Source organism: Schistocerca nitens, chromosome 1, assembly GCF_023898315.1.
Source record: "Schistocerca nitens isolate TAMUIC-IGC-003100 chromosome 1, iqSchNite1.1, whole genome shotgun sequence".
In the NCBI taxonomy this organism is placed as follows: domain Eukaryota; kingdom Metazoa; phylum Arthropoda; class Insecta; order Orthoptera; family Acrididae; genus Schistocerca; species Schistocerca nitens.
In genome coordinates this window covers 578,983,202-579,011,070 of record NC_064614.1, presented here as the reverse complement: position 1 = coordinate 579,011,070, position 27,869 = coordinate 578,983,202, and the positions used below count along the sequence as shown (strand labels likewise).

General features: G+C 37.1%; 1 protein-coding gene across 1 annotated transcript in view; it reads right to left on the bottom strand.

Moving 5' to 3' along the window:
* Positions 1-721: 721 nt before the first annotated feature.
* LOC126255260 (protein sel-1 homolog 1-like) overlaps positions 722-27,869 on the bottom strand; it is an 88,059-nt gene continuing 60,911 nt past the window's right edge. The window contains exons 7-11 of the mRNA XM_049955379.1: positions 11,969-12,117; positions 11,649-11,814; positions 6,733-6,980; positions 2,559-2,681; positions 722-1,262 (exon numbers count right to left, since the gene is read on the bottom strand). Of these exons, the coding sequence (XP_049811336.1) occupies positions 1,128-1,262; positions 2,559-2,681; positions 6,733-6,980; positions 11,649-11,814; positions 11,969-12,117 (821 nt within the window). The 3' untranslated portion in view covers positions 722-1,127. The remainder of the gene's footprint in view (positions 1,263-2,558; positions 2,682-6,732; positions 6,981-11,648; positions 11,815-11,968; positions 12,118-27,869) is intronic.

Genomic DNA, 27,869 nt, shown 5'->3' with positions numbered 1-27,869 from the left:
CCAATGAGTCACTGTCTGGTAAGGTGTTATTGATTTACACAAATTTCTCACATATTTCATTGAAATTTATATATGGTGGCCAATTAGAGATGTGTATCCTATTGTGAGTATTCAAGAATTCAATTAACACACACTGTTAAGGACAATCAACTCTTCTAGCTTTGCTTACTGCAGAAATATCTGGTTACAAATGCATGATACATTGAGCAGTGGATGGACACAGCTTTCCCTTATTACATCTGAAGTCACTTTCACATCATTCTCCTCCTACAATGCAGAATCTACATATAATTCAGAAATGTACAAAATGATGTTTTATTCCACTTTTGTTTGTGGATACAGTGATAAAATGTCAATGGAGTTTAATGTTACTGCCAATGCTATGAATGGCAACAAATTTGTGAATGCTGCAGGGCTGAGTAATTCACTTCCTTTCTTAGTTCTTTTAGAATAGGCAATCCACTCACTCAAATGATGTCACTTCAACAGCTGTTAGAATTCTGATAAAAATGGATGTTCAGTCTATAAGAAGACTACTGATACTATACAAGAAGGCTGCAGTCAAGAGAGAATATGACACTGCATAAGAGGAAGTAAAAACATCGAAAAAAATTTGGATGTGTGGGAATTATGGTGTATGGGTATATTGTGGGTACATATAGATTGCAGTACTTATGTATAACAAGAATTGCTACAAAGGGAAAACTTCCAATACAATCTATTATGAATTGCACCACAAGTCCTGGAGACCTGAGTTTATTAGTACTGTGTACATCATTTATTGGCAATGAAACTGATTCCAAACACAGTCTTTATACAGAAAAAATAAACAGTAATTTGGCATGTAAGACTGAAATTCACCAATAAATGAGTGAAAAATATAAAATTTATGAAATCTTGTATTTTAGTCTATTCATCACAATCACAAACTGTTGAAACCTATTTTTGCACATTCAATCAATTTTTACAGTTGACAATTTATCACATAAGGAGCACATCGCACCAGTCAGCTTCAGTTATGCAGGTACAGCAAAGTTTTTGCATCAACACTCCTTACTACATACAGCACACTGATAAATAGTTTCATGGAAATTAAAATGGTTTAAAAATTTGCTGACTGGCACACATTACTGTAGCTGTGGTCTTCGAAAGTAAACAACAATGCCCAGAAGGCCCACCAGAGTCGTTATCAGGTACAAATCCCAGTTGGAACCAAATATTTGGTCCAAGTTGAGAAGCAGAAACCAGTCCTGCCAGTGGTGCTGTAAATATAAAATAAAATTCATGATTATTACTACACATTAAATAATGCGGAGAAAAAACTGTACTCTTAACTTAGGAACCGTCGACAATAGCACAAAACCGAGGGAGTCGGGATTGGGGGAAGGGAGGGAGGGAGATATATATATATATATATATATATATATATATATATATATATATATATATATATATATATATATATATATATATTGGATAGCATTCATCCCATCTCCTGTTTAACTGTCTCTCAGTATGACCTGAACTAACAACTAGCATCTGCCCGTGTACTCAGTCCTAAAACAGAATTCAGTATTCTATGTTATCTCTTGACTTTTCCCATGGGCCACAGTTTGAAGTTGATGTTACCAGACTTCAGAAGTAAAATCCTGAATTGAGACTATCAAGTTTCTGAAGGTAAATTTACAAAGGCCATTGAAATTGCATGCTGCTGACAATATGGACCAGCCACTATTGCCCATCAACAATTGCAGAATTACACTTCTGGACCACAAGTGTTTACTCAAGCCAGAGTGTCACCATAATAGCATGCTCCATCAGTAATATCGCCAGGTCATAAAAAGATATTGCCATGTATTGCAGCCGCATGGCAGCAAAGTACTGTGGCAACAAATTGCCATACAATTCAACACGTGTTAATGCACCTTATGCTCCTCCTAAATGAATACTGGAGTATTTTTCAATCAGTTTGTGTGTGTGTGTAAGATGCTTAATGTTCTATTTCTGACTACTTCTCAGTAAGGATAACAAATACCAAAGTTAGCAACGGCAACACCGTACAATGCATTTCTACACAAAGTTTTTTCTTTTTTTGTTTTTGTTGTGTTACAATTCTGACTTGATATGGCAACTTCTTTTGTGTATCTTCCATTGCCAGATACACAGTCTTTTTGCATTGTATGGCTGTGCTATTTGTTGGGCTTCCATTAACTCTTATCTTTGACATGTGTGGACAAAAGTTAGTTCACATTTATCAACAAATTAAGGTTTCAATATACAAGATAAGACTCTAATTTACACTGCTCTAATGAAACTCTTCATACATAAAGAAGATGCAATGTGTGTTGAAACTGCACCTGTGCTGACCATGAAACTCAAAGCAGTGTTTATGCCTATTTAAGATACAAGAATCTAACTTCTAAGACTATCTAAAATGCAAGCCCACATGCATAGTCACTCTTAACTAGTTAAACAACTTAATATGGTGTTTCCTGATCACAGACAAAAGAATTAACTATCTGATAATTTTCATAGGCTCGTTAGTAATAAGAATTTACCTCTCGTATATATTTTAGACCAAAGAGAATAGAAAGCTTCATTAAAGCCAGTGTCACAGGAACTTTAGCATCAGCACTTGTTTCTGCAGCCATATCGTAGCAGCGTTTGGCCAAGTGTATGTCCTATGAAAAAATAGAATTGGATAATTAGCGAAACAAGTATAAAAGGAAGTAACATACCACTAATTAAGACACAGTGTATCTAAAGAAACCACCAATCTTGACATTAAGATACAAATATTTTCTATAAATAGATTAGAAACATCCTACACAACTGTAAATCAGTAATATTTTTAAGGTTTCATGAAAATACAGCAGCATAAAATTGGAATATTATTATTATTATTATTTTTAAGCTGAACCTATACTCATTACAGAGAGAGATACAAAAATGCTGCCTGTGTTTAATGATCCATGGCACATGACAGTGGCACACCACAGTTTCCCAGCATGACTCAATGCTATCTAAACTAGTCATTGATAAAGCAAAGTCATATTTAAGCTTTCTGGCACTCATGTCTTCCTTTTTCAGGTACTTAGAAGCTATGGAACACAAAGACAAAATAGGAACTTTACTGTGAAATAAAAATACAATGGCAACAATATTAGGGAAAGTATAGATTGCTACTCATCATAAACACATAAACATGACCAGTCAAGTTGCTGATAGGCACAACAAAAAGACTGTTACACATTAAAGCTTTTGGCCAAACTCTTCTTCAGCAAAGAAAAAAAAACACACACACACACACACACACACACACACACACAAAAAAAAAAAAAATTCGCTACCACAGGCACCTCCAACCAGAATGTGACTGTCACATGAATAGCAATCTGGAGCAAGATGGGGAAGGGCGAGGGATAGAGCAGGGTACAGGAGGGGGGGGGGGGGGGGGTGAGTCTGTTGGGGCACGCAGAGACTAGAGATTGACAGGCACAGTATCCAGGCACAGTGTCGAGAGGTGGGGTGTGAGGGAAAGAAAGGTGAGCAGAAATGGAGAAGACAGGGAAGTGGGAAAGGATGGGTGTATGCATTGGCAGAGGGCAGTACACATTGAGGGTGAGGGACCGTGAAAACTGAAGAGGTGATAGGACACAAAATGTTGTGTGGTGGATGTGGGGACTATATGTTGAGCCAGGATAATTTCAGGAGCAGAGACTGTGTTTCAAAGATAATTCCCATGTGCACAGGTCAGAAAAGCTGCTGGAGGGGGAGAGGGGAGAGGATCGAGATGGCGTGGGTTGTGAAGCAGCCACTGAAATCTAGCATATGTTCAGTTGCATGTTGTGTCACAGGGTGATCTATTCTGCTCTAGGACACAGTTTGGTGGTAGACTTTCATTGTAGTGGACAGCTGGTTGGTAGTCATACCAATATAAAAAAAAAGTGGTGCAATGGTTGCAGCAGAGCTAGTATGCAGCTTGGTTGCTTTCACAGATGGCCTGGTCTTTGATGGTGATACACATGTGACAGGACTGGAATAGGGTATGCTGGGTGGATGGATTGGGCAGGTTTTTGACATGGGTCTTCCACGGGGATACGATCTTGGTTAGGAATCCCTAATTTCAGGGCATGATGATGGATAATCAAAACCCTGACAAAGGATGTGGTTCATTGTTACAGTCTAGGAAGGTATTGGGTGATGAAGAGGGCACTCTTTTGTAGCTGGTTCTTGGAGGTGGTGGGAAAATTGGGGGTGTTTGGGGAAATGGTATGGGAAATCTGTCTGCGGACTAGGTCTGGGGGATAGTGCCTGCCTGTGGAGGCTTTGGTGAGACTTTCAATGGCTGCCTCACAACCCCGGGCTTCTGGATACTCTCCTTCACCACCAGCTTTTCTGAACTGTGCAGATGGGAGTTATCCTGCAACCCATTCTCATCTCCCAAAATTATCCCAACCTCAACCTGCCGTAAGCTACTCTCTCTCTCTCTCTCTCTCTCTCTCTCTCTCTCTCCCCACCCTCCACCTGACAGTTTCTGCCCCCTCATCCCCTATCATTCCTTTCCTTTTAACATTCTGTAACCACCTGTACCTTCCCCTTCCCTGCTTCTCTCCTTTTCCACTTACCCTTTCTTTCTTTTACCCCCATCTCCCATCACTGTGCCTTGCAGTCTGGTGCCTGCACACCCCACCAGGCAGCTCTCTTCTCTCCCCCACCTCTCATATCCTGCTATCGCTCCCTCTTCCCCAACCCACTCCAGATTGCTATCCACATGACAGACACAGTCTGGCTGGAGGTGCCAGTGAGGTGTACTTGCTTGTGTGAATGTGTGTGTGTTTTCTTTCCTAAAGAAGGCTTTACCCGAAAGTGTTTGTTGTGCCTATCTACAACTCAACTGGTCACCTTTTCAGTGAGCAGCAATCATTGTTTTCGTAATATTTTTGATATTACAACCTGGAGATTCCAAAATAATGGCTGTTTGTTCGAAAGTGCACATCTGCAGAAACAAAAACTGTCGAACAACATTCAACACCTTGTTACTCCACCCTTTGCACTGTTACATTCTGAGATCCTCCTTGGCAGGTTACCATCAAGAAGGTAGAGATGTTGCTTTTCAAACATGTCCCTTCCTTAGATGGTGACCCTGCCCATGTTATATAATGTGGGAGGAGGGTTCCTACAGTGATGCCTTACAAGTTTTGACTGGCATAAGTGATCGGGTCCAGGGCAGAAGAGATTGCAGGCCATTCCATTTAACTGATCCTGCTTCTTGTACAATGCTCAAAATTATTCTTGATAGTGATAAGAGATGTTCTACATCCATACATGACAGCAGACCACAATACGACTGACCCACGTCCCTGCATTATCTACAGAGTACATGCTCATGACGTACAGTGGTACCTCCACACACATCTGTAATTATTATCAAGCATCAGACAAATCCTGCACTTGTTGGTGAAGAGAACCTAATGCCATTGATGAAGGTTCTATTCTGTGTGTTCCCTAGCCTATATTTTTCACACACTGCAGTATTTTGGGGTTTGTAGTGTTATTTGTAATGATCACCTATGGGTCAAATAAATCATGTGGAGATAGTTGCACACTGTGTGGATCAATATAACCCTCTCTGCTGCCTTCTCCCAAGGACACCTATGAGCCATAATTTTCAGGCAACAGTTGTTAGCTAGTGTCATTGACTACAGGCAACTGCTACAAGGCAACTTTCAATGTTTTGCAACTCACAATAACGGCTATATGTTCACACAACATCACTGTTCTGTATGCCAATTCGGCAAACAACTTTCCATGTGCAGTAAAGTGACAATACATGCTCCATTCACAAACTGGAGGCAACACATTGTACTGGGAAGCAAGTTTACTTTTATGTCCATTATACAGGTGGCTGTGTGTTAAGATATCTTATGTACAGAACAACAGAGAAAGAGGTTCCCACTACTAAAAAAAAAAAAAAAAAGCAAGCTATCTAAGTCATCATGGAATTGCATAACTTTCTGAGCAGTGTATATAATTATCTGTTATGGAAGCATCTCACTGACACACTGTGTTAAAAAAATGTTGTGTGAGTAGGGCCTCCCGTCAGATAGACCGTTCGCCCGGTGCAAGTCTTTCGATTTGACGCCACTTCGGCAACTTGCGCGTCAATGGGGATGAAATCATGATGATTAGGACAACACAACACCCAGTCCCTGAGTGGAGAAAATCTCCGACCCAGCCGGGAATCGAACCCAGGCCCTTAGGATTGACATTCTGTCACGCTGACCACGCAGCTACCGGGGACGGACGACACACTGTGTTGACATATTATCACATATAGGGAGGAGGGGAGGGGGTTACAATTGCTATATTGCTTTCATGCTGAACACTAGTTCAGATTATGAGAAGGGGGAATGGGATGAGACAAAGTGTCTAGATACCATTTAGAACAGAAATCGGAAAAATAAGATTACTTAGAGCAAAGATACATGTAACTCCCTCTCTTGTCATTCTGCAAATGTAAAACAAACTTATAAAAGATACTTTCTTCTCCTACCAAAATATCATCTGATACATACTGAAAAGATTTCATAGTTCTGTTGATATTTAACTGTTGCTCCACACTAAGAGTAAACCCATATACCAGATTGGAATGAGCAAGCATGTATGATGCCTTCAAACAAAATGAAAATGGTGAAGGTAATTTTCAGACATAAAAAGATTAATACTTACTTGTCGCATTCCAAGGCCTTGCTCATGCATGTATCCCAAATTGAACATCGCCTGAGCATTGTGTTGTTGGTCTGAAGCAATTTGGTAATGTGAGGCTGCCATTTCATAATCAACAGGTGTTCCCAATCCATAATAATAATAGTCCCCCAATTTTACTTGGGCCGCTGAGTAACCTTGTGCTGCTGCACGGCCCCAATACATTAGAGCACGTACGTATGTTTCTGGCTCTACGAACATTGAAACATCTCCTGTAATATGAAAAAATATACGATCACTATAACAATGGCCACAAAAATTTTGATTCAGAAACAATGAAGCATTTTTATTCATGCAACTAACATTTTTGAACTCATCTCTGCCATATAAATGTTTGCTGTGCAAGTGTTTTAACAGTGCTCACTTTCTGTAGGACATTCATATATTTGCCAGTTTATCCACCTTTGCTTTTGTGTAAGTACCAGAGAAGAGGTAATAATATTTTGTATATAGTGGAAGCAAGATTTTGGAAATATGAGAGATTACAACAAAAAATCCTGCAGAAAAAATTGCAATATCATGTGCTGCTCCACAAGCATGAGTCTGCAACAGAACGATTAAACCTAACAAAATAATTTCTTTGAGCCTGATTGCAAGTTTCATGTAGTTCTAAGAAGATTAAAAAGTGATTCATTTTCATCAATTCCTCAAATAAGTTATTTTTCTTGACTTAAGATTTCCAGCAGCGCATCGCTCTGAATGCTAACGTCCAAAATGATCCTGCTGCAAAAAATATTTTAAGTTTTCTTGACAAAAAATCTAACTATTAACAGTTCCTTTGGCTTTAGAGCATCATAATTTACAAATAAGAATATGGTTTTGTGATACACAATGGCGGATAGCATACGGCTTTGTCAACATAAGGGCCGTCACGCTTGTCTGTCACCTAAGCTTTCTAATAATTTCTTGTTACACTTATACTAGAGTCATATGCTCTTGCAACGGAGCAACAGGACACACCTTCTACTGTCAGGTACCCTATACAAGGTCTGTTCAAAAAAATTCCACAAAATATGTAATTTCATGCCAATGATGCAGTTGGCATTCCTGCACACACCTGTGCTTATGTGTAACTGCCAGAACTTTCATCATTGTATATCTGTTAGTTACTGTTCAGAGCTGTATTGAGTAGAACGTTGTCTCTCACTGTTTGCGAATTATGAGATGACAAGAGTTAGAGGAGCAATTCGTCTCCATTAAATTTTGCGTGAAACTCAAGAAAACCTTTACAGGGAAACACCAAATGATGCAGGAAGCCTATGGTGATAAGTGCTTAAGTCGTACTCAGTGTTATGAATGGTTCACACGGTTTAAAAATAGCCAGATGGAATTTAAAGATGACTCTCATTTAGGACGCCCTTCGACGTCTGCTGACGACACTCGTGGCAGGAACATCAATGAAATTGTGCATGCCAATCAAAGACTGACTGTCCGAGAGATTGCAGAACAATGCTACATTTCAGTTAGATCAAGTCATGAAATTCTGACACAGCATATTGGAATGCATCATGTTACCATCAAGACCTTCACCTCGCAATCCGTGAAGAGCTTTTGGATCAAGCAAATGAGAATAAGCTGTTCCTTATGAGAATCATAACTGGTGATGCGACATGGATCTATGGTGATGATGTTGTGACACCAAGATTCAATCTTCACAATGGGTCGGGAAAGGTTCTCCAAGATAAAAAAAAGCGCATCGGGTCAGGTCAAATGTCAAAGCCATGCTGATAGTTTTCTTTGATTTTGAAGGGTTAGTTCATCATGAATTCGTGCCACAGGCACGAACTGTTAATCAATGGTACTACAGGGACGTGTTGTGATGCCGGCAAGAAAATGTGAGAATGAAACTGTTTGAAATGTGGTGAGAAATTTCATGGCTCTCACATAAAAATTACGTACCTGCACATTCATCCCAGTTGGTGCATAACTACTGCGCAAAAGACGAAATCACTGTGCTGTCTCACCCTTGGTACTCTCCAGACCTGGCCCCTGCAAACTTATTTCCAAAATTGAAAACCTTGTTGAAAGGACAAAGATTTGCAATGATAGATGGGATAAAAGAAAATTCACAGGCGACGCTTTGAACGATCCAGCAAGAAGGGTACCAAGACTGCTTCCAGAAGTGGAAGCAGCATTGAGAGCGGCGTATCAATTGTGGCACAGAGTATTTTGAAGGATACCATGCACGACAAGTAGAAGGTAAGAGCAGAAAAAAATTGTGGACAAAGTTTTGAATTTTTTTTTTAACAGACTTTTTATGAAGACATATCACAAATGTACAGAATGCACCAGTTTTGTTTTTACGCTCACAATCTTTGATGTAGGGCTGTTGAGTATCATAAGCTGAAACTCTCCAATGAGGAGACAGCATATTGTACCCTAATAACAGCAAAAGAAATCTATCTTTTTTGATCAGACAGTATGGAAATGGGATGAGTAGGGTTTAATGTCTTGTTGACAATGAGGTCATAAAGAGTGACGGCACAAGCTCAGGTTCAGGGAGAACAGGAAAAGAAACTGACCTAGCTCTTTTCCAAAGGAACTGTGCTAGTTTTCTCCTAGTTTTTTTGTTTTATAACTTCAGACAACCAAGAACGTCCTGATTATAACCATATTAATCCATCTTCTACATGTTTCAATGGTTCATAACCCACCCATTTGGATTTCTTAACTATTGCTATCATTCACCTTCTGTATCTCTTCTTTTTTCCTGTCTTTCTGCCCCTTGACGTTCTTCCTAACATGCATCTTTGTAGTACCGTATTTATTCGAATCTAAGCCGCACTCGAATCCAAGCCGCACCTGAAAAATGAGACTCGAAATAAAGGAAAAAAAAAATTCCCGAATCTAAGCCGCACCTGAAATTTGAGACTCGAAATTCAAGGGGAGAGAAAAGTTTTAGGCCGCACCTCCAAATCGAAACAAAGTTGGTCCATTGTAATATGAGACACAATTTAGGTCGAATGAAAGACGATACAGCTACAGTAGTTTGGTTCGAGTCGTAAGCTTAGCAGTTAAGCTTTACCAGGTAGCCATTGCTATGCGTCAGGCGCTCCGTCCGTATTTATACGGGTACCCTTCCTTTTTCACGTGCTTCGTCTGGTTTGAATCGATTGCTTATTTTGCTTTGATCTGATAAGTGCCGTTTTCTTTGTTATAGGTGTTTACGTCACTCTAAACTGAAAATGCATTACTGTACTGTGTAATGCATTGTCTGTCGCATTTTGATAGTGCGTGTTTACGGCCTGTCGCCGCTCGCGGCATGACTTGCTTTTGTGCGCGCTACCGCCGCTTTAAAAAAAAAAAAAAAAAAAAAAAAAAAAAAAAAAAAAAGAGGAATCATCTCATTAGCAAAACAATGGCAAGAGACTGCTATTTGTTGTTACTTACACTGCTGCTTTCTTTGATAATGATCAACAAGAACCAAATGCGTACGATAGAACATGCGTATGGTAGAACATGTTCTGAACGAGAGTTTTGCGAAAATTTTTCTCTGTTTGAAAATCTTTGCGGCCGCTTCTTTAGTACATCAAATTCTGCACAGAAATTAGTCATCTTACATTTAAAATCTAGTCAGTTGCCGTGCTTCATTTCTGACTGTATCACTATTAGGCATAAGAATAATACGAATATAAACATGACACGATACGTATATTCTTCCGCGTTTGCTGTTGTCTCACTCTAGTTTCGTAGTTTATTACGCAGACATGATTTAAATGAGATAGCAACAAACACGAAAGAATACATGGCAAAATGTTTATATTCGTATTATTCTTATGGTGAAGAGAATACTGCATGTGATTCACATTTCATCAGGTTCCTATTAGCAACCATCTCTTCTCACAGGTAGGAAAAAACTCGGAACGTAGAGTTGGCCATATTGACAAACATCCCTAACAGTCTTGCCAGTTGGATTTTCGTAGTACATTGAAATTCTGCTACATTTGAAGATAAACAATACGGAATTTGTATTTACTTCGTTGGATAATGTATGAAAATGCAGTGGTCGAAACTCGGGGCGGAGAAAAAAAAAAGCTCGTCTTCTACCTTTTTTTTAAATTTATTTACTGATGCAGAGGTTTTGGCGCCAGTATTTATCTTTGTGCCCACAAAGCATGCTTGTGTAGCACTACATATATTCGACGGCAGAAGTTAGTTGTGGCGGCACCTATCAACATTTTTCGTAACTTCCGCTTGCTTTGCACTCGATTCTAAGCCGCAGGCGGTTTTTTGGATTACAAAAACCAGAAAAGAAGTGCGGCTTGGATTCGAGTAAATACGGTACACATTGCGAAAATCAATGTTTGGTTGTTATGTTCAACTAAGTTGTCTAACTTGGAATATACAATGATTATAGATTCCATGTTTAAAGCTAACTGGATATTTAATTTTGAACACAACATTTATTTAACAAATGAACTTCAAGCTATTGTTATTATCTTGTGTCTTCACTTTACTATTATTAATTTCTTCATTTTCTTACACTAGCTCTTTCATTCATTCAGTTCTTTGTTAGAGAACCAGTGATATCCTGGTGAAATAAAATAATCATCTTTATTTTGATAGTGGTTCCAGTGCATTCCAATTATGTGATAAAGAAATCTCTGTCAAAGCAGCATGAAAAATGGGCTAATATATCGTTTAATTCTTAATTTTCATGCTCTTGGTGGAATATAACTGAAGCTGTAACCTCATTGTAGAAATTACTTAATAATTTGATATTGCAAATCTAATTCTCGTTTATAAAGTATTTCCAGCACAATTTTTTTTTTTTCGAACCAGACTTTGAAACTTTTTTGATCAAGACAACTCTGAGAAAGAGGTGACTCACTGCCATTTCATCTTTAGCACTATACACTTTATGAATTAAAGGGACTCACCTCTGTCCAATAAAAAGGCCGCATTACTTTGTGCAACCTCATAACCAAGTTCTGCCAGTAATGCATATGTAACAAATGCCTCATCATATCTACCTTCTCGGTAGTGATTGTGTGCTTCCATTAATTTCTCACCCCACTTTCCCCTTTCTGCGACATTTTTGAAAAGCTAAAATAAAAATACAATAGACAAATAGATATAACTATTCATTTGGAAACATCTGAAATTTCACTAACTAAATTTATCAACATCCAATTTAAAATCAGAGACTACAGTTACGCAGTTTCAGTAAGTAATAAAACTCAACATTTTAACATCTCACCTCAACAGCTGTTGGACATGACCGCATTAAACCGGTTCCCGTCGCATGCATCTGTGCCAAATTGTAGAATGCAAGAATGTGACCAGACTGTGATGCAAGACTGAAGTATTTATTCGCCAACTTGTAATCACGACGCACTCCTAGGCCTCCTGTGATAAGATTAATAAAAATTAAATAAGTTATATCAAACTATTGTAATGTTACTGCACGAGTAAGGATAAGGATAACTATTATTTTGCACTTAAAAAACTAGTGCCAAATATGGTCACATAAGTAAGTGTGGCATGTGTCTATTCGACAATAATTTCTAACTTTGATTTTCTGAAGAATATTTTTGTAACACAACTGTTTGAGTGTAAAACCAACAACAGCCCAGTGACTTTAGACGTACTACATATGAACTCAAAAATTTCCTCATATACAAGTCACTATTCACTTTTTTCTCCTCTTCCAACATCATTTCAAATGCATTACCTTTCTTTAACAGTTTTTTTTATTTTTTTAATTTTTTTTCAAACATCTTAAAATAAGCTTCTACCTCTCAACTCATATCAATGTAAAATTTCTAGATACAGAAATATCACTTCCCATTAGTGATGATAGGGAACATTAACTATCAACAGAGACATCATGCTACTTGTCTTTGAAACACTAATTTATGAATGTGGCAAAACACTTAAGAAACTTTGGTTCACTAATGGACATCAGGCCAGCCAGTAGTTGCACCTGTAAGCTTTCATCAGCACATCTCATAATTTCCGTCCATCCATGTACAAGCCACATCTTTGATTTTTATGATTTTCATCATCAGTCTGTCATATGAAATATGGGAGTATCCAAACTCAATATGGTTAAAAAGGAGTGTCCTATCCTGGGGAATAAGAAAAGGAGGAGCAGAAATAGTGTTGGGGGGAGGGGGATAAGAAAGTAAAACAAGATACAGAATTGAGGAAAAATGGATTTTATTCTTGTCTGAATATATGCTGATCATTAGGGGAAAATTTAAAATTGCTCGTCAATGATCAGGACATCGTTTGCAAAAAGGAGTATTTTCATACAATGCTTATAATAGTATAATACTATGAGCATTTCATTTACAGGATCAGAAATTCCTCAAAAAATGGAATATTTATTACTGACAGAGTGTTTCAGCATGACAAAAATTTTACTCTGTGTACATACACCATCATAAGAATAAACACCTACAGACTATAATTCTGCTAGAGAATACTCAGTAACAGACTCTTAAATATTCACAATGTATTTAGTAGGATTTTATTTTTTAAAAAGATGTATATTAATTTAACTTATCATTCATTATGTAGTTTAAGATAATCAATTTTCAAATGCTCCACTGCAGTTCTTGGCACTTTCCCTCCAAACAGCTACCACCAACTTAATTACAAGCAACAACTGAGGTTGGAAATATCCATGCTATTCCCAGGCTTACTGGTATCATAAATTGTCTGGGTGTCATCACTTCTCTGTGTAATACAAGTTCAATTTACAATTTGCTACTATAGATTGCCGCTGTCCTCCCACAAGATGGCTGTGTGTGCATGCGTATATTCCATTCTGAAAGCATGAAGCCACCTGCTTTATTTGTCAATGCCAACCATAGTCTGAGCAACAATGTGTCCAAGTAGAAACGTGCCACAAGGTGCTGCCTGTCAGTAAGATCATGTTCTCCAACTTCCCTCCCATCCTTCTCCAGTGCTGATACTTTAAATTTTATTTCCAAACAATGGAAAGCCCAGGTTGCACTATCAACAGTATTATGGAAAGGATAGATTGCTACTAATCATTATATATATATATATATATATAAGGAAACATTCCACGTGGGAAAAAACATATCTAAAAACAAAGATGATGTGACTTACCAAACGAAAGCGCTGGCACGTCGATAGACACACAAACAAACACAAACATACACACAAAATTCAAGCTTTCGCAACAAACTGTTGCCTCATCAGGAAAGAGGGAAGGAGAGGGAAAGACGAAAGGATGTGGGTTTTAAGGGAGAGGGTAAGGAGTCATTCCAATCCCGGGAGCGGAAAGACTTACCTTAGGGGGAAAAAAGGACGGGTATACACTCACGCGCGCGCGCGCACACACACACACACACACACACACACACACACACACACACACACACACACTGTAATGGATCTGGGAAATGTTATTTTTTTTTTTACCTTATTTTTCGATACCGAAGTGTAAATGTTTTCTTATATTTTTGTCAGAATTTATTATAATTTGTCTTATTACATGTTAATTTACCTCTGTTTTTGAGAGTGAAAGCATATTGTTTACTATTAGGAAATGTATCGAAGAACAGCAAAGAGACTGATTACAAATGGAAACTTGTGGATTGTGTAAAGTATCTTTGACGTTAGAGTCGTCTTTGACTATAGTCAGTCGGCAGCTAACTGTTGGTGTGTGATGATGGAAGAACATTTTGAAGGTCGAAGTCCTAAATAATTTTGAATTATGTTACTATTATTTTTGTATTGACTATAAAGAAGAAACTGTATTTAAAACACCAAAATGAGAGAAACACTTTGAACCACGTCATTTCTGCAGCCGACATCGATGCATTGTGGAATCATACTTAGACAACTGAAGCCAAGACTTATATCGCCTTGCAAACATCTAATGGAAAAGGTACTGTCACGAAATATGGCAAATTTAAGTTAATAAAAAAATAGTGACCATATTTTCAACTTGTGTCTTTCCGGGAAGCCGTATTTCAACTGGGGGCTCAGTGCCGGGATATTGTGTTCACGAGATCTTCAACAGTGCTACGAGGAAGAAAATTTTTGTGTGTTAATACCAGTTTTTTCAGAATGTGTGCTACAGTGTTTGTGTTCATCGGGAAGTAAAAGTTTTGGAGAAGAAATGTTTCGGCAAAAAATATAATTTTCGACAGAAGAAAATACTTCAAGAATTTTGGTCAACAATCACATGGATGGAAAACGTGGTTTTGCAACAGTAGAAGAGTGTTCCAGATAAGTCACGAAACCCTCGTATTTTGTTAAAACAATATTTTTATCTTGTTTTGTATTGTTGTGTATAAATGTTTGTTCTTCACAATGACTTACGAGATTTTCGAGAGTATTGTGCCTAAAGTAGAAAGTAGTAATTTAATAGACTTCGAACATCAGGACAGGTCAAATAAAATAGAAAAAACCGATCAATTTGATTTGAAAAGTTTTCTTGTAAATTTCACGCAAGAAATTAGACAATCAGTTGACGACAATAAGACTTACTGGGATGAAAAAATTGATAACATTTTGTTGCAAGTCCAAGCAGTCAATACCCAAGTGGGTGATCTTTCGAACAGAGTTGGCAGTGTTGAGGAAAAAATTGAATCTGTGGAAGCAAAAGTAAATGAAATTGATGCTAAATTGAGTGGTGAAATTAATACTGTAAAAAATGAGTTATTGGCAGATAGGGAAATAAATTTAATTGATTTTAATGAGATAAAAGGGGAAATTAAAAATTTGGATGAGAATACAAAAGTTTTAGTAAAAAATGTAGAACAAAAAATTGACAATCGCTTGGTTACTCTAGAAGAAAAAGTAGAATGCAATGATTTAGAAAACAAAAAATCTGTCAAAGAACTTAGCGAAAAAATTGAAAGTTTTGACATTGAATTTCAAAGCAAGAATTACAATGTCAACACATGTAATCTTGTATCTAATATTCCAGTGAAGCACTTTTCGGCAGATGGACCCTTACATCCCGTTGATTTTATGCAGTATTGTAAGAATTGTTTTTTACCTCACTCACCAGATGAAATAAAAATTAAATTTGTGAAAAAATTCTTGGAAGGGGAAGCTTTGACTTGGGCAAACCAGATTGTAACTTTGGGGATGACCTTTTTAGAATTTGAATCAAAATTTCTGGAAAAATTTTGGGATGATCTTAAACAAACTAGAATCAAAAGTGAATTTTTGAATGGGCGAAACTATAGAGAATCAGATGGGAACATGAAACAATTTTGCAAATGTGAACTTCAAAAACTTATTCATTTAACAAAACCTTTGGATGACTTGATCAAAATTGATACCTTAAAGAGAAGATTGCCATCAACAATGCAGTTGAGTTTAGTTCATTGTCCTGATAGTAATGTAGAGCAGTTTCTCAATTATATTGAAAAGTTGGATAGGGTAACAAGAAGAACACACAGTGGGTTTACTCAGATAGGTGATGGTCAAAATTGGGGAAATGACAACTTTCAAAAAAGGGAACAAAACAATTTTCATGGCGTCAGTCAAAATTCAGGGAGATATAGCAATTTTGAAAAGAAGGACCATAATTTTTATCCAAAACAAGAACAACATTTTCGCGGAAATAATCAACAAAATAGAGAACACTTTGGGGATCAAAATCACAGAAATTTTGATAGAGGTCAGTACAATAGAAATTACCAACAATCAGGTAATGTTTGGCATAGGAATGGGAATAGAAATGTTGATCAGAGATATTGGCAGAACCACAATCAGCAGTTCAAACAGGAACCGGAAATAAAAAACGAGTAGACGCCCCCTTGAAGGTCCGCAAGGTTGAGGCAGAAGGTGAGCATGATGAAAGGACCAATGGATGTGACTATCATAAACCCAAACATGACAATTCCAAACCTAAGCTATCACATGAGGTCATTAGTTGTTACTTATTGAAGAAATTTCAAGAGGAAAATAATGATGATAAAGATAACATTTTCAATACACAAGAACATACAGTAGATAAAAGTAATTGCGATTCATTTAATTTAACAGAGTTTTACACTTGGGCAGAAAAGAACAACACTTTGTCAGATGATGTAATTTGTAGTAGTTCAGAGATGTGTGTGAATGAAAGAGAGAATGCATGCTGTGAGAATGAAAATGTTGGTGAAAGGGATCTGGTAACTTTAGAAAAGGAAAATAATATTTTGGGGGATAATTTGAATGTGTATGACCTGAATATGTGTAATGATAATGATGTTGTTGATAAAGTTGATAATGATGGTAATGGTATTGATGATGATGTTGAGGAAAGGTGTTTCATTAGTTTAAATAGGGAGTTGGGTATACACATGGTTGGAAATGGATTAAATAGTGAGAATATTATAGAAATTCCCAGGGATGTTACCAGGATGAATAAAGCTCGCAAGCTGGGTGTATGTAAAAGTGTGAATTTAGATGTTGCTGGTAAAGAATCTGACTACACAAATAACGATGACACATGTATAACTTCTTACCTAAGTGAAACTTTTACAGATACTAATGATACACACACATTTCTTATGAATCTATGGCTGAACAGTGAAACTATTTCTTTTGACAAGAACTTTAGAAAGATGCTTATTAATGTATGTGAAACTGTATGTCCTGAGTGGTGGAAAAAGATGAGATATTTTATTTTTGAAAAGCTGAAGGATAAATACTTCAATAGTATACAATGTGATTTGGATGAAAATTCTTGGCTATTTGAGATAATAGAGAGTACTAATGACAATTTTGTATCTTGTGCAAATTTTATAACTGTGACAAATAATACATATAATGATATACCATATGATTCTGATAAGTATAGGTTTGGGGAAATTGAAAGTGATTTATTACATGAGGAGACAGGTTCTGAGAAAAGTGATCAATTTTGCAGTCCTTATATAAAAGTTCAAATTGGGTCATGGATTGGTAAATGTTTAATCGATACAGGAAGTGAGATCTCGGGAATATCTGAAAGGTTAAGCAAGAAATTGAAAGTGGGGAAAGATTATGTTGAAATGCCAGTTGTTGGGGTAAAGATAAAAGGTGCTACTGGGAAGAGCAGTAAATTGGTAAAAAGCCAGGCTTTAGTGACATTTTTAATTGAAGGCAAGTTGTTCACACATGGATGTTTTGTAATTCAGGAATTTAATGAGGATTTTCTTTTGGGTATGAATTGGATTGTAAAAGTAAATACAGCATTTGATTGGGTTGGAAGAAAACTTTTGATAGAAACTAGTGAAAGGGAATACATTCAGACAAATTTTGTGAACACACTTGGTGATCAGAGTAATGGAAATTTTGACAGTATCAATTTACTAAAAGAAAATAGATTGGAGAATATTGAAACTCATAGATTTGATACTGATGAAGTTGAATTTGGGAATTTAGTAAATTTGAAAATTTCAGAAACACAAAATTTATCTGGGGAGCAAAAACAACAGTTAGAAAATCTGCTGTGGGAATACAGTGATGTTTTCAGTGACATACCTGGTAGGGTAAAGGGTTATCAGTGTGAGCTTCAGGTAAAACCTCATGAACCATTTTTCATAAAACCATACAGTATTGCAATATCAAAAAGACCTGCTGTTGAGAAAGAGCTGAAAAAAATGGAAGGATGTAATATAATAGAAAGGAGTATCAGTGCATATAATAATCCTCTAGTTGTAGTTTCGAAAAAAGATGGTGGAGTAAGATTGGTTTTGGACTCTAGACACTTAAACAAAATTTTGTTCAGACAGACAGACCATCCTGAAAATATTGATGAGTTACTCTATAAATTTACAGATATAAAATATATGTCAAGTTTGGATCTAACTTCGGGTTTTCATCAGGTACCACTTTCGGTTAATTCTAGAAAATATACTGCTTTCTTGTACAATGGTAAGAGTTACCAATATTGTGTTGTACCATTTGGGTTAAATTCTTCTGTTTCCGAATTTATAAGAGCTTTGGATCATGTACTGGGGCAAGAACTTGCGTCTAAACTGATAATTTATGTAGATGACATTTTGGTTACAGGGCAAAATTGGGAGGAACATTTTTCGATTTTGAAGTCAGTTTGTGAAAAACTTAGAAAAGGGGGGATGACATTGAAATTAGAGAAATGTAAGTTTGCAGTTTCTGAATTAAAATTTTTGGGTCATGTTGTCACAGACAAGGGAATTTTGGCAGATCCAGAAAAAATTAAAGCAATTTCAGAAATTCCTATTCCTAAGACTAAAAAACAATTAAAGTCGTTCTTTGGGTTATGCGGTTATTACCGAAAACATATAAGTGATCAGAGTCTGAATGCACCATGTTTAAGTCAGTTACTTAAGAAAAGCACTGTTTGGGTTTGGGATAAAAGTTGTCAGGAAGAGTTTGATAAAATTAAGCAAGAGTTGAGGAAGCAACACTTATTACACAGACCTGATTTTAATTTACCATTTTGTTTGAACACTGATAGCAGTAATTATGGGCTTGGAGCAGAGTTATTTCAAGAAAGAGTAGAGAATGGAGTTAAGATACATTGTACCATAGCATTTGCAAGCAGAATGTTGCTCAAGCATGAGAAAAATTATACAGTCACAGAGAAGGAACTTTTGGCAATTCATTGGGCTTTTACAAAATTTAGAATTTACCTTATTGGACATAAAACCATAGTATTTTCGGATCATAAAGCTTTGAGTTACTTACAAGAGTGCAAATTATACCACAGTAGATTGACCAGATGGGCAATATTTCTGCAACAGTTTGACTTCGAAATCAAACACATTAAAGGTTCTGAGAATGTAGTAGCTGATTCACTTTCAAGGTTACCAATTGGGGGAGAAAAGGAGATTTTTGAACAAGAGGAGGAAAAGCAATTTAAAATTAGATACTTAAAAGGGGTGGAAAATGAGAAAACAATTAGAGCTATGTGTAACAAAATTAGAAAAAATCAAAATTTGGATCAGAGTTGGAAATTAATCAAAGAATGTTTAGGCAAGAAGGGGTATGAGAAACTTGATAAATTTTACAAATTACATAAGGGGATTTTATTTCGGAGAACAGATGTAGATTCTGATAATTGGAAACTGTGTTGGCCAGAGGCAGATGCTGATAAGCTGATCATTTACATACATGAAAGTTTTGGTCATTGTGGGATACAGAAGTGCATTCAAAAGATACAAGAAAATGTTTATTTTTACAATATTGGAAAGAAGGTAAGAAAAGAATTGGCAACCTGTGACAAATGTCAGAGAGTTAAAGTGAGCAATCAAAGATGTGGTGGAGAGATGCAAAACATTATTCCGGAAAAACCTTTAGATCTTATCGCAGTGGACTTATATGGAATGTTACAAAAGAGTAAAGGTGGTCACTGTTACATATTTGTTATGGTAGATGTATTTTCAAAATTAATTAAACTATATCCAGTGAAAAAAGCTACTAGTCATGAAATTATAATAAAAATTGAAAGAGATTATTTCGCACAGGTGGGTAAACCAAAAGCTATATTATCAGATAATGGTTCACAGTTCACTTCAAAAATTTGGAAACAGTTTATTGAAAGATCAAAATTGAAGCATATACTTATATCTGTTTATTCTCCGTCCACCAATCCTGCAGAAAGATATATGAGGGAAATTGGGAGACTTTGTAGAACCTACTGTAGCCATAAACATCCAACTTGGTTTGAGCACATTCGAAATTTTGAAGATATTATGAATAGCCTACAACATAGTTCCACAGGATTTTCACCGTATGAGATTATGTTTAATATTAGACCTCCAAATCTTATATCAGAACTTATTGAATTTCCTATATGTACACCTTTAACTATGCAAGAGAGAGAAGATATTGTCAGGGAAACTATGAGGAAACAAGGGGAAAAGAGGAATAAAAGACATAACAATAGGGTAAGATTAACCACTTTTAAAATTGGGGATCTTGTTCTGGTCAAATCTCACGAAAAATCAAAAATGTTAACTTCAGAAATTAAAAAATTCTTTGATATCTATATTGGGCCTTTTGAAGTCATAGAAAATCCACACCCTAATGCTTATCGTTTGGTGTATCCTAAGTCAAAGAAATTATTTGGTCTCAGGAATGTTGTCTCTTTAAAACTGTATAAACAGAAATCATAATTTCAAAAAATTTAAATAATCTATTATCATCAAAAACAAAAGTCCTCCACTGGAATATGCTTGTTAGGTCAAACTACCTGTACAACCAAGTATGTATATTTGCATGTATAAATTAATAATTTGAAGTCACATGTTAATTGAAACTGATGAAAAAACACTGATGTAACAAAGAATGAGAGAAAGATTTATTTTTACTATTTTTACAAAAAAAAAAGTCTCCCTAGTGAGCATTTCTGAATTTTTTTTCTAATTTTTGGAAGCTAAGTCTTCCCTGTGGGTGAAGGCATGCATGTGAGGACATGCATGCAAAGGTATAAGTTTCAAAACCAATTTTAGATAAAGCCTCATGATATATGAGCAGTTTATTGTTGTTTATACTGATGCTGTGGGGAGCAAAAGTACTCTTCATAAGAATGTGACTTGTAGTAATATTGTAGTAGAGAGGAAAGTGTACAATAAGTAATTGCAAAAAAAAAAAAAAAAAAAAAAAAAAAAAAAAAAAAAAAAAAAATTTAGATAATACTGATGTATCTTTAGCTGTACTAAAAGAAGAAAATCATAAGAAAAGAAAAATACAAACAAAAAAAAACATGAGTAAAAAAAGAAAATCATAAGCAAAAAAAAAAAAATAAACAAAAACAAAAAAACCGTGACTAATAAAAAAAATAAAAAATAAAAAAAATCAGAAGTTAAAAAAAATATATGTATGAAAAAAAATTAAATTAAATCTTATTCTAGCAAAGGAGTTTTACCTTTCTATTATTTTTAATCTGTATGCTGTATGTTAGAATATTTCTCATGTATGTTTTATACCATATATATTTGTCATGTCAAATAATTTCTTTACTTGAATTTTTGTGTATGGGATTGATGGGGAAGTATCATTGCAACAACAGCCAGTAACAAGTCCACAGATTCAAAGAATCCAAATTTAGAAGAGGTTATCAGACTGCATCATTAGTGTACTAATTGTGTAATACAGATCCATTACTGAGAGTGGTCGGGATTTTGTTGTATATGTCCATAACAACAAAAGCCCTGGGGAGCAGTTGTAATGGATCTGAGAAATGTTATTTTTTTTACCTTATTTTTCGATACCGAAGTGTAAATGTTTTCTTATATTTTTATCAGAATTTATTATAATTTGTCTAATTACATGTTAATTTACCTCTGTTTTTGAGAGTGAAAGCATATTGTTTACTATTAGGAAATGTATCGAAGAACAGCAAAGAGACTGATTACAAATGGAAACTTGTGGATTGTGTAAAGTATCTTTGACGTTAGAGTCGTCTTTGACTATAGTCAGTCGGCAGCTAACTGTTGGTGTGTGATGATGGAAGAACATTTTGAAGGTCGAAGTCCTAAATAATTTTGAATTATGTTACTATTATTTTTGTATTGACTATAAAGAAGAAACTGTATTTAAAACACCAAAATGAGAGAAACACTTTGAACCACGTCATTTCTGCAGCCGACATCGATGCATTGTGGAATCATACTTAGACAACTGAAGCCAAGACTTATATCGCCTTGCAAACATCTAATGGAAAAGGTACTGTCACGAAATATGGCAAATTTAAGTTAATAAAAAAATAGTGACCATATTTTCAACTTGTGTCTTTCTGGGAAGCCGTATTTCAACACACACACACACACACACACACACACACACACACACACACACACACATATCCATCCACACATATACAGACACAAGCAGACATATTTAAAGACAAAGAGTTTGGGCAGAGATGTCAGTCGAGGCAGAAGTGCAGAGGCAAAGATGTTGTTGAATGACAGGTGAGGTATGAGTGGCGGCAACTTGCAATTAGCGGAGATTGAGGTCTGGTGGATAACGGGAAGAGAGGATATATTGAAGAGCAAGTTCCCATCTCCGGAGTTCGGATAGGTTGGTGTTAGTGGGAAGTATCCAGATAACCCGGACGGTGTAACACTGTGCCAAGATGTGCTGGCCGTGCACCAAGGCATGTTTAGCCACAGGGTGATCCTCATTACCAACAAACACTGTCTGCCTGTGTCCATTCATGCGAATGGACAGTTTGTTGCTGGTCATTCCCACATAGAATGCGTCACAGTGTAGGCAGGTCAGTTGGTAGATCACGTGGGTGCTTTCACACGTGGCTCTGCCTTTGATCGTGTACACCTTCCGGGTTACAGGACTGGAGTAGGTGGTGGTGGGAGGGTGCATGGGACAGGTTTTACACCAGGGGCGGTTACAAGGGTAGGAGCCAGAGGGTATGGGAGGTGGTTTGGGGATTTCATAGGGATGAACTAAGAGGTTACGAAGGTTAGGTGGACGGCGGAAAGACACTCTTGGTGGAGTGGGGAGGATTTCATGAAGGATGGATCTCATTTCAGGGCAGGATTTGAGGAAGTCGTATCCCTGCTGGAGAGCCACATTCAGAATCTGATCCAGTCCCGGAAAGTATCCTGTCACAAGTGGGGCACTTTTGGGGTTCTTCTGTGGGAGGTTCTGGGTTCGAGGAGATGAGGAAGTGGCTCTGGTTATTTGCTTCTGTACCAGGTTGGGACGGTAGTTGCGGGATGCATCCCGCAACTACCCTCCCGACCTGTGGTTCTTCTGTGGGAGGTTCTGGGTTTGAGAGGATGAGGAAGTGGCTCTGGTTATTTGCTTCTGTACCAGGTTGGGACGGTAGTTGCGGGATGCATCCCGCAACTACCCTCCCGACCTGGTACAGAAGCAAATAACCAGAGCCACTTCCTCATCCTCTCAAACCCAGAACCTCCCACAGAAGAACCACAAAAGTGCCCCCACTTGTGACAGGATACTTTCCGGGACTGGATCAGATTCTGAATGTGGCTCTCCAGCAGGGATACGACTTCCTCAAATCCTGCCCTGAAATGAGATCCATCCTTCATGAAATCCTCCCCACTCCACCAAGAGTGTCTTTCCGCCGTCCACCTAACCTTCGTAACCTCTTAGTTCATCCCTATGAAATCCCCAAACCACCTCCCCTACCCTCTGGCTCCTACCCTTGTAACCGCCCCCGGTGTAAAACCTGTCCCATGCACCCTCCCACCACCACCTACTCCAGTCCTGTAACCCGGAAGGTGTACACGATCAAAGGCAGAGCCACGTGTGAAAGCACCCGCGTGATCTACCAACTGACCTGCCTACACTGTGACGCATTCTATGTGGGAATGACCAGCAACAAACTGTCCATTCTCATGAATGGACACAGGCAGACAGTGTTTGTTGGTAATGAGGACCACCCTGTGGCTAAACATGCCTTGGTGCACGGCCAGCACATCTTGGCACAGTGTTACACCGTCCGGGTTATCTGGATACTTCCCACTAACACCAACCTATCCGAACTCCGGAGATGGGAACTTGCTCCTCAATATATCCTCTCTTCCCGTTATCCACCAGGCCTCAATCTCCGCTAATTGCAAGTTGCCGCCACTCATACCTCACCTGTCATTCAACAATATCTTTGCCTCTGCACTTCTGCCTCAACTGACATCTCTGCCCAAACTCTTTGTCTTTAAATATGTCTGCTTGTGTCTGTATATGTGTGGATGGATATGTGTGTGTGTACGCACGCGAGTGTATACCCGTCGTTTTTTCCCCCTAAGGTAAGTCTTTCCGCTCCCGGGATTGGTATGACTTCTTACCCTCTCCCTTAAAACCCACATCCTTTCGTCTTTCCCTCTCCTTCCCTCTTTCCTGATTAGGCAACAGTTTGTTGCGAAACCTTGAATTTTGTGTGTATGTTTGTGTGTCTATCGACGTGCCAGCGCTTTCGTTTGGTAAGTCACATCATCTTTGTTTTTAGATATATTTTGCCCACATGGAATGTTATATATATATATATATATATATATATATATATATATATATATATATATATATATATATTATTCACGTTTGAGCCCTACTGGACCACGCGAAGTACAATCACGGGGCATTCAGTTATTTTCTTTTAGAGTTTCTCTCTGCCCAAATTGTTTTCATTCTCTCGGAATGAGCTCTTTTCCTTTCATCAGACCATGTGGTTCCAGTTTTCTTTGGTTTTTCAGCTTGACCAACTACCCAGTCATGAATTTTTTGCCTAAATAATTTTCTGTCTTGAATTTCATCTTGTTTTATATCTGCCTCTTTCATGTCCTCTTTTATAGCAGCAATCCATTTTATTGTCTCAAATTTAGCTTTACTTCGATTTTCGTAGAATTCCACTACTTGTTTAGTTAGTCTGGTAGCATCCATTCTTTTAATATGCCCATAAAATTTTAATCTGCGTTTTTTCATATCTGAATATATGCTGGTGTATTGTTGAATTTCACTATTTGCTCTTAGCCTGTATGTTCCTTCTTCAGTATATTTTGGACCTAGAATTTTTCTGATTACTTTTCTTTCTCTTTTTTGGATTTCTTGAATGTCCTTTTTTCTGTTTAAAATTAGCGTTTCAGCCCCATAAAGGCACTCTGGTTTTATGACCGTGTTGTAATGTCTCAATTTAGAGTACCTCGAGAGACATTTTTTGTTGTAGACGTCTTTTGTAAGTCTAAAAGCTGTCTCCATCTTTTGACAACGAATTTCATTTCCAATTTTTTCTAGACCAGTCTCTGAGATTGTTTCACCTAAATATTTGAATTGCGAAACTCTTTTGATTTTTCCATACTTAGTTTCCAAAAGTTTGGGTGCCAGTTTGTTGCTAGTCATATACTGTGTTTTTTCAAATGAGATTTGGAGACCTACTCTTTCTGCTGTTTCTTTAAGGATTTCTATTTGTTTCTGAGCAATTTGGATGTCCTGCGTTAGAATAACCAAGTCGTCTGCAAAGGCCAAACAGTCTATTCGAATATTTGTTCGTCCTAATTTCACTGGTTGGTCAATTTTGAACTCCAATTTTCGTTCGCGCCACTCTTGTATTACTTTTTCTAGAACGCAGTTAAATAGCAACGGAGAGAGTCCATCACCTTGCCTCACGCCTGTTTTTATTTCAAAGGATTCTGAAATTTCTCCTCTGAACTTTACTTTTGATTTTGTACCAGTTAGCGTGTCTCTGATAATTGCCATGGTTTTAGGATCCAGGCCTTGTTCTTTCACAATTTGGAAAAGAGATTCACGATCCACTGAGTCATAAGCCTTTCTAAAATCTACAAAGGTACAAACTAGTTTTTTATTGTAAATTTTTTGATGTCTGAGAATTAGTTTGAGGACTAAAATCTGTTCTGGGCAAGATCTATTTGGCCTGAAACCTGCTTGATATTCGCCAATTTTCCATTCAAGTTGCTGTTGTGCTCGGTTCAGAAGACATTGAGAGAGGATTTTGTATGTGACTGGAAGAAGAGAAATTCCTCTGTAATTATTAACATCAGTTTTGTCTCCCTTCTTATGAAGTGGGTGAATCAAGGCGGTTTTCCATTCATCAGGAATTTTTTCAGTTTGCCAAATGTTTTGCATGATTGAAGTAATTTCTTTAACGGTTTTTGGACCAGCTGCCTTTAAAAGTTCTGCAACAATTCCATCTTCACCAGATGCTTTGTTGTTTTTCAACCTATGAATTTCTTTAATGAATTCCTCTTCATTTGGTGCAAGTGAAACTGGATTGCATTGTTGGGGAATTTTTGGTGGAAATCTTTCTGTGGGCTCGGGGCAATTTAGAAGATTCTTAAAATATTTAGAAAGTTCTTTGCAATTTTCTTGGTTGTTAAGAGCCAACTGTCCATTTTCCTTCTTGAAGCAAAGATTCTGTGGTTGGTACCCCTTTATTTTGGTTTTAAAAGTTTTATAAAAATTTCTGGTGTTGTATTTCTGAAAATCTTCTTCAATTTCTAAGAGTTGACTATTCTCATATTGTCTTTTTGTTTGTCTAATTAGTTTTGAAGTGTCTTTTCTAGTTGCCATGAATGTATCATATGTGTCTTCTGTCTTGTTGCTATTCCATGCTTTAAATGCCTCTTGTCTGGCTTTAATTGCATGATCACAGTTTTCATTCCACCAAGCATGTTTCTTGTGTTTTCGTAAAGGAATTTGATCTTGAGCTGTTTTGATAATCTTGTGTTTGAGTTGTTCCCAATTTTGTGCACTTGTTTTGTCAAATTCGTCTGCTAATAATGATGGTTGGATTTTACTGGTGTCAAATTTGGGGATTAGTGGTGTCCTTTTGTTGAAATTTTGGGGTTTTAGCTTTAGTTTCACACGGGTTAAGTAATGGTCTGAGTCAATATTGGCGCCTTTACGAACTTGAACATTTAAAATTTCTTTGTGACATGGATACGAGATTGCAATATGGTCAATTTGGAATTCACCTATGTCCTTGTTAGGTGATCGCCATGTCTTTTGTTTTGAAGGTTTTTTCTTAAAATGACTTGACATAATTTTGAGATTGAAATTTCTGCAAAATTCTACCAGCCTCTTTCCATTTTGATTGGTCCATTTATGTGCAGGGAATTCACCGACCGTTTTTCTAAATTTTCTCTCTTTCCCCAACTGCGCATTAAAATCACCCATTAAAATCTTTACATAATTTTGAGGAATTTTGGAGACTGTATTCTCTAACACTTCCCATGACTTATTTACTTTTTCTGGATTTGTTTTATTCTCCTGGTTGATAGGCATGTGTGCGTTAATTAAACAGTACATTTTATTTGCACATTTCATGGAAATTGTCATTAGTCTGTTGTTTACTGGATTTACTTCGATTACGGAGCCAAGAATGTCTTGCGAAATTGCGAATGCAACACCCAGATGCGGAGTGTTTTTAAGAATTCTTTTGTCTGTTTTACTTTTAAACAATCGGTAGTTTCCAAAATCCATGGTATTCTCATCTGGCAACCTTGTTTCTTGCAGGGCTAAAATTTTGATATTTTGTTCTTTTAGTGTGTCTCATAATTTATAGAGTTTTCCTGGTGTCAAGAGAGAGTTAATATTGATAGTGCCAAAAAATGTTTCGACCTTGGGCATGAGTCGGTCAAAAGACTTCGATTTCCTCTGGTTTGGGATATAGCGTTTCAGCCTAGTCTCCCCAGAATCCGATAGACTAGTTG